This window comes from Podarcis erhardii (assembly GCF_964252035.2).
Source record: "Podarcis erhardii genome assembly, chromosome: Z".
NCBI classification, from domain to species: domain Eukaryota; kingdom Metazoa; phylum Chordata; class Lepidosauria; order Squamata; family Lacertidae; genus Podarcis; species Podarcis erhardii.
Window position 1 is genome coordinate 48,120,066 of NC_138504.1, and position 13,696 is coordinate 48,133,761.

Below are 13,696 nucleotides of genomic sequence, written 5' to 3' on the forward strand. Positions count from 1 at the left end.
AGTTTAGGTCTTTTTCAGAGACTGGCTCTCACTTAATTGCCTTTAAGGTGTAATATTTATTCGTGGTATCTCTTAATGAGCTATTAATAGTATCTGGCTGAATTATGTAAGTCCACTGACGGCTTCAGGGACTGTTCCAGGTTTGAGGGAGCCCTTAACAATGGGCTTCCTGGGGGGTGTTGTTCTCCCTAAACAGTGGATGCTAAAAAGTTAGTGATTCTGAACTGCACTGCGTAATTCCAAGATCCAAGAACCCTAAGCTCCCTCATTGATTTCTGTGTTTGTTGTTGTTGGCAGCATAATAAAGAGCTGGCAAAGGAACGAGATGCCCTGAAACTGGAAGTCTACAAGCAAAGGTAGGGTTTGTTATTTCCCCCGCAACATTATTATCCAGTTTTTCTACTTCCAAAAGTGGATGTCTTCCATAGCACTTCCCTCTCTTCTATTAACCCACTAGCCTAACCTACTTCACAGGGTGGTTGTGAGAGCGAATGTGGGGATAGGTATGAAGGAGCCATGAGCCTAAGTGCCTTGGCGTAAGGGCAGAAGAAATACTGTAAAATAGTTTAGATGAATATATGGCCAATGTGAGATTTGAGCTAGGGTATCCTAGCACACCCCATTAGTTCCTATGCTGCATCAGATTTCTCAGCAAGCTGCTATCTCATAGCCTTGACACAACTGTGATGATGCTGGCCAAACGTAAGGATTGGAACACAGCCATGCCCACAACATGATTTCCTTGCAGAAGACCCCCAGCATCTGGTTAAAAGGGTTGGGTGATAGGAAAGATCCTTTGCTTAAATCTCTGGAGAGCTGCTGCTTATCAGAGAAGATACTAGTGGGCTAGCTGGACCCAATGGTCTACACTGGGATAAGGCAACTTTTCCTCTGATGGAGTTTCCATGAGCAGGTGGGGATTTTTTATTTGTAATAGTTGTGTTGTAGAAGATATTTTGGTAGCTGTGGCTTTTTCAGCCTTTCATGAAAAGCTGCACCTGGGGAATGCAGACCAACTTTAAATGACTATTAAAATGTGGGAGGCAAATGGCAACCAGTGCAGCTGTTTCAGAATAGGAGTTATATAGCATTGTCCCATTGAAACCCTTGCTACTGCATTCTGCGCTAGTTGCAACTTTTGGATCACTAGCAAGGGCAGCCCCACATAAAACGTATTAGTAGTCCATCCTGAAGGATACCTACTTGTTGTTTTTCCACCCCCTCCTGTAGTAAAAACAGTGAAGAATTCAAACAGCAAAACTCTGAACTGTCTGAGAAGCTGCGCACCTTGATCTCTGAAAACTCAGCGATGAAGCTGGACGTGGAGGATTTGCACAAGAAACTGGAGATGGCGGAACTGATGATTCAGCAGGTGATGGTTAGGTCGCTGGGAATACTGCTGCCTCTTGCAGCGCAGCATGTCATATAGTTGTAGAAGGGTTCTGAATAAAGTTACTCCTCACTCCCAGCACTTAGCATGGTATTCTTTTAAATTTGAGGAATGGTCTTTAGCAAGCACTTCTGAGCACTGAAAGGAAGCCTGGCATTTGACTAGCTTTTTTTTCTACTAGGGCTTCTTGACCCATTAATGCCTCAGCTCACATGACCAATAGGTATGATGTGTGTTGTAGTCCAGCAACATCTGGAGGGCCACAGTTTCCCTATCCTTGCCTAAAAATTGTGTTCCTTGAAGGTTCTGAGGGAAGGGACTGCTCTTGTGTGTGAGAAATTATTCTTATTTCAAGCTGATATGGATGTACATCTTGAGTTCTTTGTACTCTTCACCCGCAAATGGAGAGCTTCACTCAGCATATTTATCCACTTTTCTCTTTCTCTTTTTTAAATAATATTTTTATTAGTTTTCAGTTACAATAATCCAATAATCCCTTATACAACAACTGCAATATTAACATCCATTCATATTCACATATTAAATGATTATAAATCTATAGGTGAAGCATTCAATCTATATCCTTATTCCTCCTGTGTGTGGCAATTATTCTGTCCGTGGTGTTCCTTCCTGTCCTTATAAAATATAATGTCTATCTTTTCCGAGCCATTGCTGCTCTCCATCATGCCTCGGGCGGAGCTAATATCTCATTGCTCCTATTTATCCACTTTTTCTTTTTTTCTTTTTTTATAATATATTTATTAGCAATTTTTTAATTTAATTGCAATTCCAATAAACAATACAATATAACATATCTTTTAACACAGTCTTCTTAACTTCTTTGGACTTCCTCACATCTCCCGCTCCTGTGTTCCTAACCAAAAAACAAATTTTCCAACAAATTTATTCCCTTATTTCCATTCTTATTATCTAATTTTCCAATATTATATCTCTAATTTTTGATATCCTTTATTCAAATCTAAAAAAATTAAATATAACTTAAAATTTTTCCAAAAATTTATCTTTTCTTAAATTTAACTTATCTTCATATATCCCTCCCTCTATCTTAATGGTGCCCAGTTGTTTATATTCTAGCATCCTTCTTAACATTCATATAGTTTACAATATTTTTGTAGATAAATCTTAAATTTCTTCCAGCCTTCTTCCAACGTCTCTTCTCCCAGGTCTCGGATTCTGCCAGTCATTTCAGCCAATTCCATATAATCTGTCAGTTGCATCTGCCATTCTTCCAGTGTGGGTAGATCTTGGGTTTTCCAGTACTTAGCGACGAGTATCCTTGCTGCTGTTGTTGCGTATTTATCCACTTTTTCAAAGCATTTGCACTTGTGGGTACTGGATTGCAGAGAGAACGGAGGGCATGTGGATTAAAATGTAGATTACTAGGTGTGGGGGGAGAGGGTAGTAGCCAAGGATGAAAGAGCTATGATGACCTTTGAAGTTGCAAACCATGGCATTCAATCCCAGCGTCTGTTCTATAGCCATGAGTGCTAGAAACTTGGAAGCCTGAAAAAGGAAAGCTAATTTTAACTAATTTCCTTATGAAGATTTTCCCTTGTGCTTAAGTGGGGGGGGGGGGAATGCAATTCTGGCTATTCTCTCCCCCCCCCCCAAAAAAGGAGACATATTAACCCTTTGTCTATAATCCATGAGCTAGATTAAAAGGCACTGTAGAAGCATCCTCTTGTGGACTTCTGGGGTGGGGAGGAATGAAGAATGAATGAAAAGTGGCAAGGGATTTCAGTGTTTACCATAACCATTTGTTTGATTCTCTTGCCAGTTTGCAAACCAGCCAGGAATCCCAGATGCCACTCAACAGCTGCAAATGGCACTGGAAGAAAGAGCAAACCTAGAAACACAAATTGCCCAGGTAGGCCCCTCTGCCATGGGTTTTGAGATGTGGCCTTCATAGAAGAGTCCCTTAGCTTCATTCCCAGGAAGGGTGTTTTCTTTATTCACAATATTTGGCTTATGCTTTCTTTTTTCTCTTTGCTTGCTGAGCAGATGTCTGAGTCGATCCAGCAACTGCAGACTGAACGGGATCAGTATGTCCACAAGCTGAAAGAGGAAGGGGGAATCTGGCAGCAACGAGTACAGTTGCTTTCTGACCAGGTAAGGACAGGTTCTCCTGCACTAAATAGCAGGCAGATTTCTTTCTGGTAATATAACAACGGAGAGATTTCTGCATGAAAGACATGGAAGGTTAGCAACACTAGTCTTCCCTTTCCAATTCCTGTGGTGTAGGTCCAGGCTCTGACAGAAGAAAAGGACCTGAGTACAACTCGAATTCAGGAGCTGGAAGCCAATCTGTCAGAGTTGATCAACAGTCAGTCCGGTAAGGTTCAGTGTTCAGAAACTGCAGCTTAAAGCAAGGCCTTCTTGCATACTTAGCCATTACCTTTGCCCCCTAAACATACTCTGTTCCACACAAGCTCACCTGTTCAATCCCCTGTCTTTTTACTCTGTGCTGTAGCACAGTGATATGCAAAAGTTCCGACAATCAATTCCTGGCTACTCCTTTATACATACTTATACAGTGGTACCTCGGTTTTCGAACATAATCCGTTCTGGAAGACCATTCGAGTTCCAAAACGTTCGAAAACCGAACCGCAAAGGGTGGTCTGCAAATTTAATAGAGAAAATTGAGAAAAATAACATATACACTCAGCAGAAGCCATTCGACTTCTGAGGCACCTTTGGAAACCAAAGCGTTCATCAATGGAGATGTTCGAAAACCAAGGTACCACTGTATATGGATCTGGTTGCAGGTGATAGGAAAGACTCCATTAGTTGCCTGGTTAAATTTCCCCCATCTTATCAGTAGAGGCTCTCCTCTTAATCCTTTTGCAGAAGATTGACCAACATTTCTCTCCTCCATATTCCATTCTTAGGTGTACACCTTTAGATGTCGTGTGCCTGCAGCAAATGTGTTTACACCTGCATGTATCCTGTAGACACACATGTGTTAGAGCACCTTGATTTGTCCCTGCTTCCTGTGGAGTGAACACTCCATGGCAGATTTGGGCTTGCCTTTTGTTTAAGGCAGTGATGGCCAGTCTTGGCCCTTCAGCTGTTTTTGGACTACAGCTCCCATCATCCTTAACTAACAGGACCAGTGGTCAGGGATGATGGGAACTGTAGTCCCAAAACAGCTGGAGGGCCAAGTTTGGCCATCACTGGTTTAAGGCAACAAAAGGGACCTTTTGGTCAAGCTAATTCTCCACCCTTTTACGGTTTTTCTTGAACGACAACATGGCCAGACTACCAAGTTTGTGTGTGTGTTAAATTTGAATGTGCCACAATCACATAGAAAGCTGAGGTCCAATTTAATGGGCAAAGGGAGCTGACCCAGCCCCACCCCTTTAAAATGCTTTACGTTTGGCCAGGCTCACTTACATTATCATCGCCTGAGCAGTGGGGGGGGGAGTGCCTGAGTTGTGTGTGCTGGGGGGGGGTAGTAAGCCATGGAAGAGGGCTTTGCACTCCTCACCTAGGCACTGCTTTTGTTCCTTAAGTTGGCCATGAACAGTCTGTCTCTCTGACTTGACCTTATAGTAGTGAAGCCCCTGGAAAGTGATCCTGCCCCCCATTCGGGGCCCACAGAAGCTGAGCTGCGCTTGCAAGAAGAGCTCATTCGGTTGCAGGAGGAGAAGGAGGAGCTTCGTGGGCAGTGCCAAGCCCAGATGCGGGACAATGAGCAGCTGAGCCGCCTCAATCAGGAGCAGGAGGAGCAGCTGCAGGAGTTGGAAAAGACAGTGCAGCGCTACAGTGAGGAGGCTGTGGACAGGCAGCAGATCCTGGAGAACATGCAGAGTGACAAGGCAACCATCAGCCGAGCCATGACTCAGAACCGGGAGCTCAAGGAGCAGCTGGCAGAGCTGCAGAATGGCTTTGTCAAACTGGTATGTTCCTCCTTGTGGTGAGAGGCAATGGCCCCCTTTGCTATCCAGTCAGAAACTTCCAGTGCTACGGATGTTTGAACTCTAAAAGGAAGCCATCAAGCACCCAGGGAACCCTTGTAGATTGCTGCAAAGGTTCTCTTTCCTCCGCTGTTTCACTCTCCCTTGGTTGTCTCTGTTCCCTGTTTGTCTTGAGCAGGGGTCAGCAAGGTTTATCTTGCCTGGGCCAGATCAGTATGGCAGAGATCCCTCCGTGGGCTGGATTGTGAGTGCGCACGCCTGTGATTTCCGGCATCTGCGTAGATGCAATTTCTGGCACCGTGCTGGTTTAGTGCAGCGCGAGAGCAGGCAGCTCAGTTTGGGGGAAGCTCGTGGGCCTGTCAAACGACTTCCACAGGCCACTTGCGGCCCATGGGCCTTAGGTTGCTGACCCCTGGTCTTGAGGAACCTGTGTCTTTTCCTTGGTAATGGTCTTTCCCCCGTAATGGTCAACAATTTCAGTCTCCTTTTGTTTCTGGCTAGTGCTGACTGCCTACATCTGCCTGAAATCTGTGATCTAAAAAACCAATCTTATTGCCCTAATAGCTACAGAGGGAGACTTGAAACGACTTGCTCACAAACCTGTGTATTTATGCATTAAGTGAAGTAGCCTTCTGTTTGGAGAGCAGTGTTTGCCCCCTGTTCTGAGTACAGCACGCGTAAACCTTCAAGTCTTCTGAAGCTTTTCCTATGTATGTCGCTAAATGTGTACGCTTTATCTTTGAATCTCAAAACAAGTATGCTAAAATATTTTACCTAGCTGTACACGGGTTTCATAATAAGTCATACATGACTGTAGTTTTCAGATAGGAAATATTTAGTTTGCAGACAAGTATCTGAACCTTAAAGTTTCAGGGAGAGAGGGAGGAGCTTAAACATTAGAAGTTTAAAGGCTCAGAAAGCAGAGGAGTTATGGGTGGTGCTTCTGTTAACCAGGGGTGAAACTGCTGCACAACTTCCTGGCCTAACCCCCCCCCCCCATTAAAATACCTTTATCCTTAGTCCAATGCTCTTAAGGCTCTTTGCCTTCCCCCTATGGTTTCCTTCTCCTTCATCCCCTACCCCCTATTTTAGGTTGCTCCCAAGCTAATATGATTTCTGACGGGGATGCAGAAGGTTCCATAACAATAGACTGATACGTACTTCACCACCACTAGGGAGATTTGTAGCGCTGCCTCATTTGGCTGCCTTATGTCTTCACAGACCAATGAGAACATGGAGGTGACGAGTGCCTTGCAGTCAGAGCAGCATGTGAAGAAGGAGTTGGCCAAGAAGATTGGAGAGCTGCAAGAGAAGCTGGGAGAGCTCAAGGAGATGGTAATGCTCTGGCTGGGGTACCACTGTGAATGAAGGGAGCCAGTAATAGGGCATGTGGGGCCAGGGGCAGTGGGCTATAGGTGGCACAAAGCAGTGGGGTGAGGTCTTCTCCTTGCATACATTTCCTCAGGTGCTGAGCTGTTTTCCTTGAGACTGTCTTAGGAAATTACTCTTGCAGTTCCAGAGGTTAGGCTACATAGTTTAGCCATCAGACTGAAATGAAGAATAGTGTCAGAAGAGCTTCTCTACTCAGCAGAATTCAGAGCAGCCTGGCTTGAGTGGAAGAGAAATTACTCTTGACGTTATTTTGGTTTTTCAAATCCAGTCTGTGGTGTCTGAAAGATTCCCCAAAAAAATTCCCACATCGTTATTTTTGCATAGCACATGCATGCATTGTGATTCACGATATATCACCACATCAAATATTATGAAACCATTACCACAAGGTGGACTTCGGACTGGTTTTGGACAATATTGATACATTGCCAAGCCCTACTGAGGTGGGGGAGAGAAGGGGGATTGTGTGTTATATGTGTGGAGAGAGAAGAGTGCACCACCTCTGGACTGCTGATTTGGTAACCAGCTTATTTCCCTCCCCACCCTAGGAGGCTCAGAAAACACAGGAGGCTCAGGCCCTTCAGGAGCAGCGGGATCAGTATTATTCCCACCTCCAGCAGTACACTGCAGCATACCAGCAGCTAGCCACAGAGAAAGAGGAGTTGCACAAGCAATACCTTCTTCAGATGCAGCTCATGGATCGGCTGCAGCATGAAGAGGTCCAGGGCAAGGTGACTGTGGAGATGCATTTCAAGGAGCTGCAGGAAGCCAAGGTAAGAGTTGGAGCTTGGGAGGACTGGTAAGCAGGGCTGTGGAGGTTAAAACTGAGTAGGTCCAGGAGGATTTGGTTTTCATCTGAAACCTGCTTAGTCCTCGGCTGCAGCTGCCCAGGTCATCTGAATTATGCACCAAGTGAAAAACAATTCAATGTTAGGAATAATTAATGCTGACATGTGTACAGTTGTGTGGTATTGCATAATTCTAATTGTGCAATTGGGCCTTTGCCAGCTTTGAGTGAGAGCTTGGGTGTGGGATGCAAGGTGACAAGTGCCTGAGGTAGGAGCTGACATACTGGAGATCCCAACTGATGGTTGGATGTTGGAATGAGAAGGGCTTTCCAAATGTTTGTTTTTCTGGTTCTGGGTCAGTAGTTGTAGAAAGGAATCACATGAAGCCTTTGTGTTGTGTTGGGTCAGTGTACTTTTGTGGAAGAAGCAGCCAAAACATCTGTTGCCTCTTTCTTGAAGGAAAGCCTGGAGATGATTTCCAAAGAAAACAAGGAGCTGCAGGCTCAGGTCAGCCAGCTCATGGCAGAACTAGATGCAAGGATGCTTCCCAGGGCACAAGGTGAGTTGTCTTTTCCATTAGCAGGAACACAGGGGGGCTGATCCTAGCAGGATGTTCTAACTCCTCTCTGCTGTCTTCCTTTGCTCACAGGGGATGGAGTGGAAACCGAAGAGACTGTCGAAGAGCTGAAGACTCCTGCCCTTACCATCCCAGATAATTTTGAAAGTAGAGAGGAAATGGTGAGTGCCTGGCAAATCTTTGTGGTTTTACATGAGTGCTTCAGGAGGTGAGGAGAATAGGAATGGTGGGCAGGGAATAACTTGGAAGCTCAGAGATGCAGCAGCCCTGAAGTTCTGTTCAAAGACTTTCAGCTGAATACTTCTAGCTTCCTAGAAATGTGTTGCATTTCTGGATTTATCTTCACTTGACATTAAACGTAGATTAACTTCCCCATGCTTTTAAATTGGATTATTTCTCAGCCTATGCTTGTGTCTCCCTCTCTGTTCTCCCCACCCCCTTGTGTGCCTCCAAGCAAGCTATTGGACTCCCAACTAGTTTCCCACTTCAGTACTGGATGGTTCCAGACAGGTTAGCTTCAGAGACAAGAAAGGCCTCTGTAGACTATTTTCACATGTAATGTGTCTCAGCAGGCTTGCAGAACGGTTTATCAATTGGGTGTGTTTTTTGACTGTCAACTTGGCAAAGTCCCTAAAACAAGAGATGCTGAATTTACTGAAATCATTCTGAATGCAAATGCAGACAGGCACATCCAGGGGGCTCTAGTTTTGGGGCTTAGGATAATACCTCAGCATTACCAATCCTTACAACCCAGGCATTTCCATTTTTGCTGGCCCACCTAGATGACAAAAGACCAGTGCAGACTTTCCAGTCTCTGAAGCCAGCTTCTCACGGTATCTTATTGAATATGTCCCTGCCTCTTTCCCCAACATACAGCCAGTACACTCTGCATTACAGGGCCAACCTAAGAATGTGCTGAATTCTTGGAAAGAGTAGCCCTGGAGTTTCAGAATTGGGTAGCATTATGAAGCCAACAGTTTTGAATTGGTATTAGTTTTATCTTAGTATAGTGATTTTTGTGCTTTCAAAAGAACCTCTCCACCTCAAGAAAAGGCCTGGAGCATATTTTTTTCCAACACTAAGCCAAAGTTTTAGAGCATAGGCATAATGAAGCATAAATGTGCCTACAGAGCTGTGGAAATACGAGAATGACTCTGATGAAATGAGCTACAGATAAAAATGAACCTTCTTAAATTCTTTCTAACCCCCTTGCAACATGCTAGCATTGGTTTGATTGTACACTTATTTCTCTTACTTAAAACAGCTATAATTCTTCAAATGGTCCCCAGGATATATTTTTATTTTTTACATTTAACAACACCCTTATGCTAAACTTCAGCATATGGAATTGCATCTTAGGTGGCTTTCTTGACATCTGTTATGTCCCAAGCGGAAACTGAGCGAGAAGAGATGAGGCAGCAGCTGTCTGAGGAGAGGAGGCAATGCAGAGGCCTCCTGAAGCAGATTGCCATACTGAGGAAGGAGCAGCAGCTGCATGTTGCATCTGGGGGAGGTAAGCGTGCTCCTGTGTGTGGATGTGCATATTCAGGTGTCTATTTGGGTACCAGCCAGGTTGGACCACAAGGCCATTCCTTCTGCAGTCGCTTAATCAAATTACTTGACCCTTTTCAGATTCTGCCGCAGATTCTGTTCCAGGTGAGGTTCACGAAGCCTTAAAAAGTGCCATGGAGAAGCTGCAGGTGCGTGTTTAATGCTTTTGGCTACAAACCCAGACCAATAGCACATGTGCTAGTTAATGCAATACATCTTTCAGCACTTTATGAGCATGTTCATGTGAAGGTCCCATCATAGATGAAGAGCCTTTGCAATCCTGCCTTTGCCTATTGAGCTGTGTGATGTTGGATGGACTGTTACTGGCTTAGCTGCCTTTGTACTGTAAGACTTCCAAACAGCTATAGTAGTTCCTCCATTCCCCAAGATCACTATAATAATTAGCACTTAATCAGATTTTCACCATGTAGGTTCTCTTCTCTCTCCCTGCCACAATCTTTTGTGGGGGTGAGTGACTAGTGATTCTGCTTTGGAATCAAAAGATATTTTGTGGAAGAATCAAGCCAAACCACACTTCGTTTATTGTTGATACACCTCACTACGTTTTGAGTGTATATGTTCTTAAGAGAACTGATCTGAAAATCTTTAGTGTTCTAGTGACTTCTTCCCTTGGAAAGCAGCAGCAGGCTTTTCCTCCTAAGCAGTCAGACCTGCTTGGGTAGAAGGCTTCTGCTGCTTTCTTTTCTAGAAATAAGATCATTTTATCTTCCAAGGGATAGTGCCTATCTCCCGCCTATCGGTGAGAAGCTGCCCTTGTGCTGATTATTGCTGTGGTAGTGCTGGCTGCTGTGCCAGGAGGGTTTGGGTTTCTTCTTCCACATGGACTCCCTAACATCTTCAATGGTGACTGGCTGTTGTGCTTTCTAGTCTCGATTCACAGACCTGATGCATGAGAGGGCAGAGCTGAAGGACCGGGTGGAAGAGCTGGAACATCGTTGTATACAGTTGTCTGGAGAAACGGACACTATAGGTGAGATGAATTCAGTGCCCCTCTCCACGTTTCACTGAGATGTCTGGGGAAGTGTGACTAACACTTTGATATAGATTGTGTGGCAATTCTCCCATAGGATCCCGAAGACCTTTTGTTTACATTTTAAAATCTCAGTTCTCACGAAGACAAAGGAAAATGCAGGCAGCCTCCAGTAGTTAGGAATTACTACTCATCACCCACCTATCTAAACCATTTTACCTTCTGTGTATCCCCACACAGAAACAACAGAATAAAGGTATTGGGAGCAGACCTACAGAGTATGTAGGAAGCAGCTGGTATGCACCATCCTAGTCCCTGTCTGGTCTGCTCTCTCAGCCAGCAAAAGTGGGTGCTGTTTGCCTGTGTCAGTTTGCTTATCCTGTAAGATTCCTGCCTGCGTGTCAGAAAGTGTGCTGATTACAGTGTAGGGTTGGCTGAGTGAAAACACCTGGACTGTGGATGTGGTCCAGAGCCTTCCTTATTATAACAGCAGGCCCTGTCACAGGCAGGCGGGGTCATCCCCAAAGGGGACAACACTTAAAGGTTGCCGCTTTGGGGAGCCACAGGGGAAGAGGAGTGTCAGTCAGGATACGTAGGGCCGAAACTGTGGGACACGGCATGTGACCCTCACCCATGATGAGAACCTGGTTGAGGGGAAGTTTGGTTTGGCATGGTTTCCCTCGAGTGAGAGGCAGAAAGAGAGTAGTTGTAGATTCACCATCTTCCCCCTGATGGTGTGCTATGCACATACTATTGGGCCTTAAGTTTACTATCTTTGGCCTGAATCTCTCAGTTGTGATAGATGATGGGTGTCTGGGCGTGCAAGTAGCAGGGAGTTGTTAAAATGCTGTCCAATCTCAGTGGTCATGGGCAGAGGAAGATGCCGTTCAAGTACCAAGGCCTAGATGTTTAATCTGTGTTCCTCATTTGAGTCCTCTCCTTTGGAAAGTACTAGTAGCGTATCCACTGAACCCTCTGGTTTGGTGATGCTGTTACTGAATGCCAGATTGGTCTGTAATAAGACTATGTTCATCCATCATAGATGAGCACACTGATCTGACGGGCATTACTGAGACTTGGGTGAGTGAACTGGGTGGACCTGACCTTACCCAGCTTATGCCTACCTGGGTACATGATACAACACTAGGCTATACTACCAGGTGGTTGAGGGGGAGGTGTTGATATTGTCCATAATAACATTATCTCCTTGACCAGAAAACCTCTTGATTTTGGGACAGGCTTAGATGATCTGTACATGGTGTTGTTTAAGAGAGGCAGATTCAACTTTCTGCTGGTCTGCTGGCCACCCAGTTGCCCAGTAGCATCCCTGATCTGACTGGCCAAGGTGATCTCTGGGGTGCTGGAGAACACCTGGGTGTCTCCAGTAACCATGTGTAGCTACCATTGGGTCAGCTATGGATCTATCTCCAATAGTCTTTGGTCTGACACACCATGCAGAGCATACTCATGATACAGTCTTTGCCCCAAGCGATACGAGAGACTGAGAATAAGGGGGAGTGCAGTCTACTTCCTTGTCATGGTGAGGTCTTTATCCCATTATGTTTGGACTGACAATGGCCATCTCTTGCTTAAGACTAGTGGGCCCACTTGGATGGAAACTGATGTGTTCCTGAATGCTCTGTGGGATCTTCCTGTGGAGAAAGCCCAGGTCTTGCTATGGAACAGACAGCTGACGTGATTGCTTCTGAATGACCTCTCTGGCATTATGGAGCTTGTGAGGTCTCTTGATCTTCTGAGGATCTCCAGGCTATGAATCAAGCCAGACAAAGACTGGCATGCAAGTCGCACAATCCCACTCTGAAGCCAACCAGACACTGCTTGGAGCACATAATTATGCTCACTGCGTGGCAGTGCAGGCTGCAAAACAGGCTTATTTTGCAGCTTGCATTGCATCCTGTAGTAGCAGGCAGGCAGAGTGATTTATGTCCATCCCTCCTTCCCTCCCTTTTAGTTTCTACCAAAATAAAACATGTAAATAAGGGAATAGTGGAAAATCTTTAGGCTTCAAAATTCTTGAGCTGATTGGTTTCATATGGTGTTTTCTAGCTGAAAGTAAAAGGCAGCATACATACATTTAGCTGCATTATAGTTTTTCATCTTTGTTCAATGCTTATAAAACTTCAGTAAGTTGCTGGTGGGAAACTGTTCCCTTCTTCCAAAAGACCTATTGAAACATGTGGATTCTGCTAGATTTCAGAACGTACCAGAAGCTTTGCCTACCTTGTTTTCTTTTTCAAGGAGAGAAGGAGGTGGGGGCAACCCCATTTCATGGTTGCATGTACAGTATATGTAAGGGTGAATGTGGAGCTTTCAGCACCACCCTTTGAACAGACTTGCTAAGACTCACTTGTGTCTCCTGTGTTTCAGGTGAGTACATTGCCTTGTACCAGAGTCAGAGGGCTATCCTAAAGCAGCGCCACCGGGAGAAAGAGGAGTACATCAGCCGACTGGCCCAGGACAAGGAGGAAATGAAGGTGATCAAGGGTTCTCCTCCCTTCCCACCAAGGGCTCTTTCTGACACAGTACCGGAAGGGAGTGAACCGGGTTGGCTGGGGCATTGTGAGTTTCACACTGTTGATGAGGGCACCAACCACCCTTCGCTCCTGCACCTGGACTGCAGTGCTTACTGAGGCAGATCTCCGATTGAAGGAGGGTCCACTGTCTTTATGTACAGTTCCTGGCACACTGGAAGAAGACCCTCAGGCAGAGTCTGGCTCACCCCATTTAAAGGAGTAAACTGGTCTCCTGTTGAGCTCTGGGCACCTGTTGTTGTTTGTTGTTGTAATCTGTGACCTTCCTGAACACCTCTGTCTGCCTGCATGTACAAAGCCACTTCCACTGCTTACAAAAAGGTTTCTTAAATTACTTGGAGAGCTTTAAAAGAGGAGTAGACAAATTCATGGAGGACAAGACTATCAATGGCTGTTAGTATGATGGCTGTGTTCTGCCTCCACAGTTGGAAGTGGTTATGCTCCTAAGTGACAGTTGTTGGGAATTGCAAGTGGGGAGGAAACTGTTCCACTCAGGTCCTACTTTGGTCCTTCCCAT

General features: G+C 45.1%; 1 protein-coding gene across 5 annotated transcripts in view; it reads left to right on the forward strand.

Annotated features, from left to right (window-relative positions):
• GOLGA2 (golgin A2) overlaps positions 1 to 13,696 on the forward strand; it is a 45,892-nt gene that overhangs the window by 28,817 nt on the left and 3,379 nt on the right. For all 5 annotated transcript variants that reach the window (XM_081847517.1, XM_081847519.1, XM_081847520.1 and 2 more), the window contains 14 exons: positions 298 to 356; positions 1,231 to 1,372; positions 3,189 to 3,278; positions 3,413 to 3,520; positions 3,653 to 3,743; positions 4,964 to 5,310; positions 6,550 to 6,663; positions 7,269 to 7,493; positions 7,968 to 8,067; positions 8,158 to 8,246; positions 9,445 to 9,598; positions 9,718 to 9,785; positions 10,525 to 10,627; positions 13,016 to 13,122. In XM_081847517.1, coding sequence (XP_081703643.1) covers positions 298 to 356; positions 1,231 to 1,372; positions 3,189 to 3,278; positions 3,413 to 3,520; positions 3,653 to 3,743; positions 4,964 to 5,310; positions 6,550 to 6,663; positions 7,269 to 7,493; positions 7,968 to 8,067; positions 8,158 to 8,246; positions 9,445 to 9,598; positions 9,718 to 9,785; positions 10,525 to 10,627; positions 13,016 to 13,122 — 1,797 coding nt within the window. The remainder of the gene's footprint in view (positions 1 to 297; positions 357 to 1,230; positions 1,373 to 3,188; positions 3,279 to 3,412; positions 3,521 to 3,652; positions 3,744 to 4,963; positions 5,311 to 6,549; positions 6,664 to 7,268; positions 7,494 to 7,967; positions 8,068 to 8,157; positions 8,247 to 9,444; positions 9,599 to 9,717; positions 9,786 to 10,524; positions 10,628 to 13,015; positions 13,123 to 13,696) is intronic.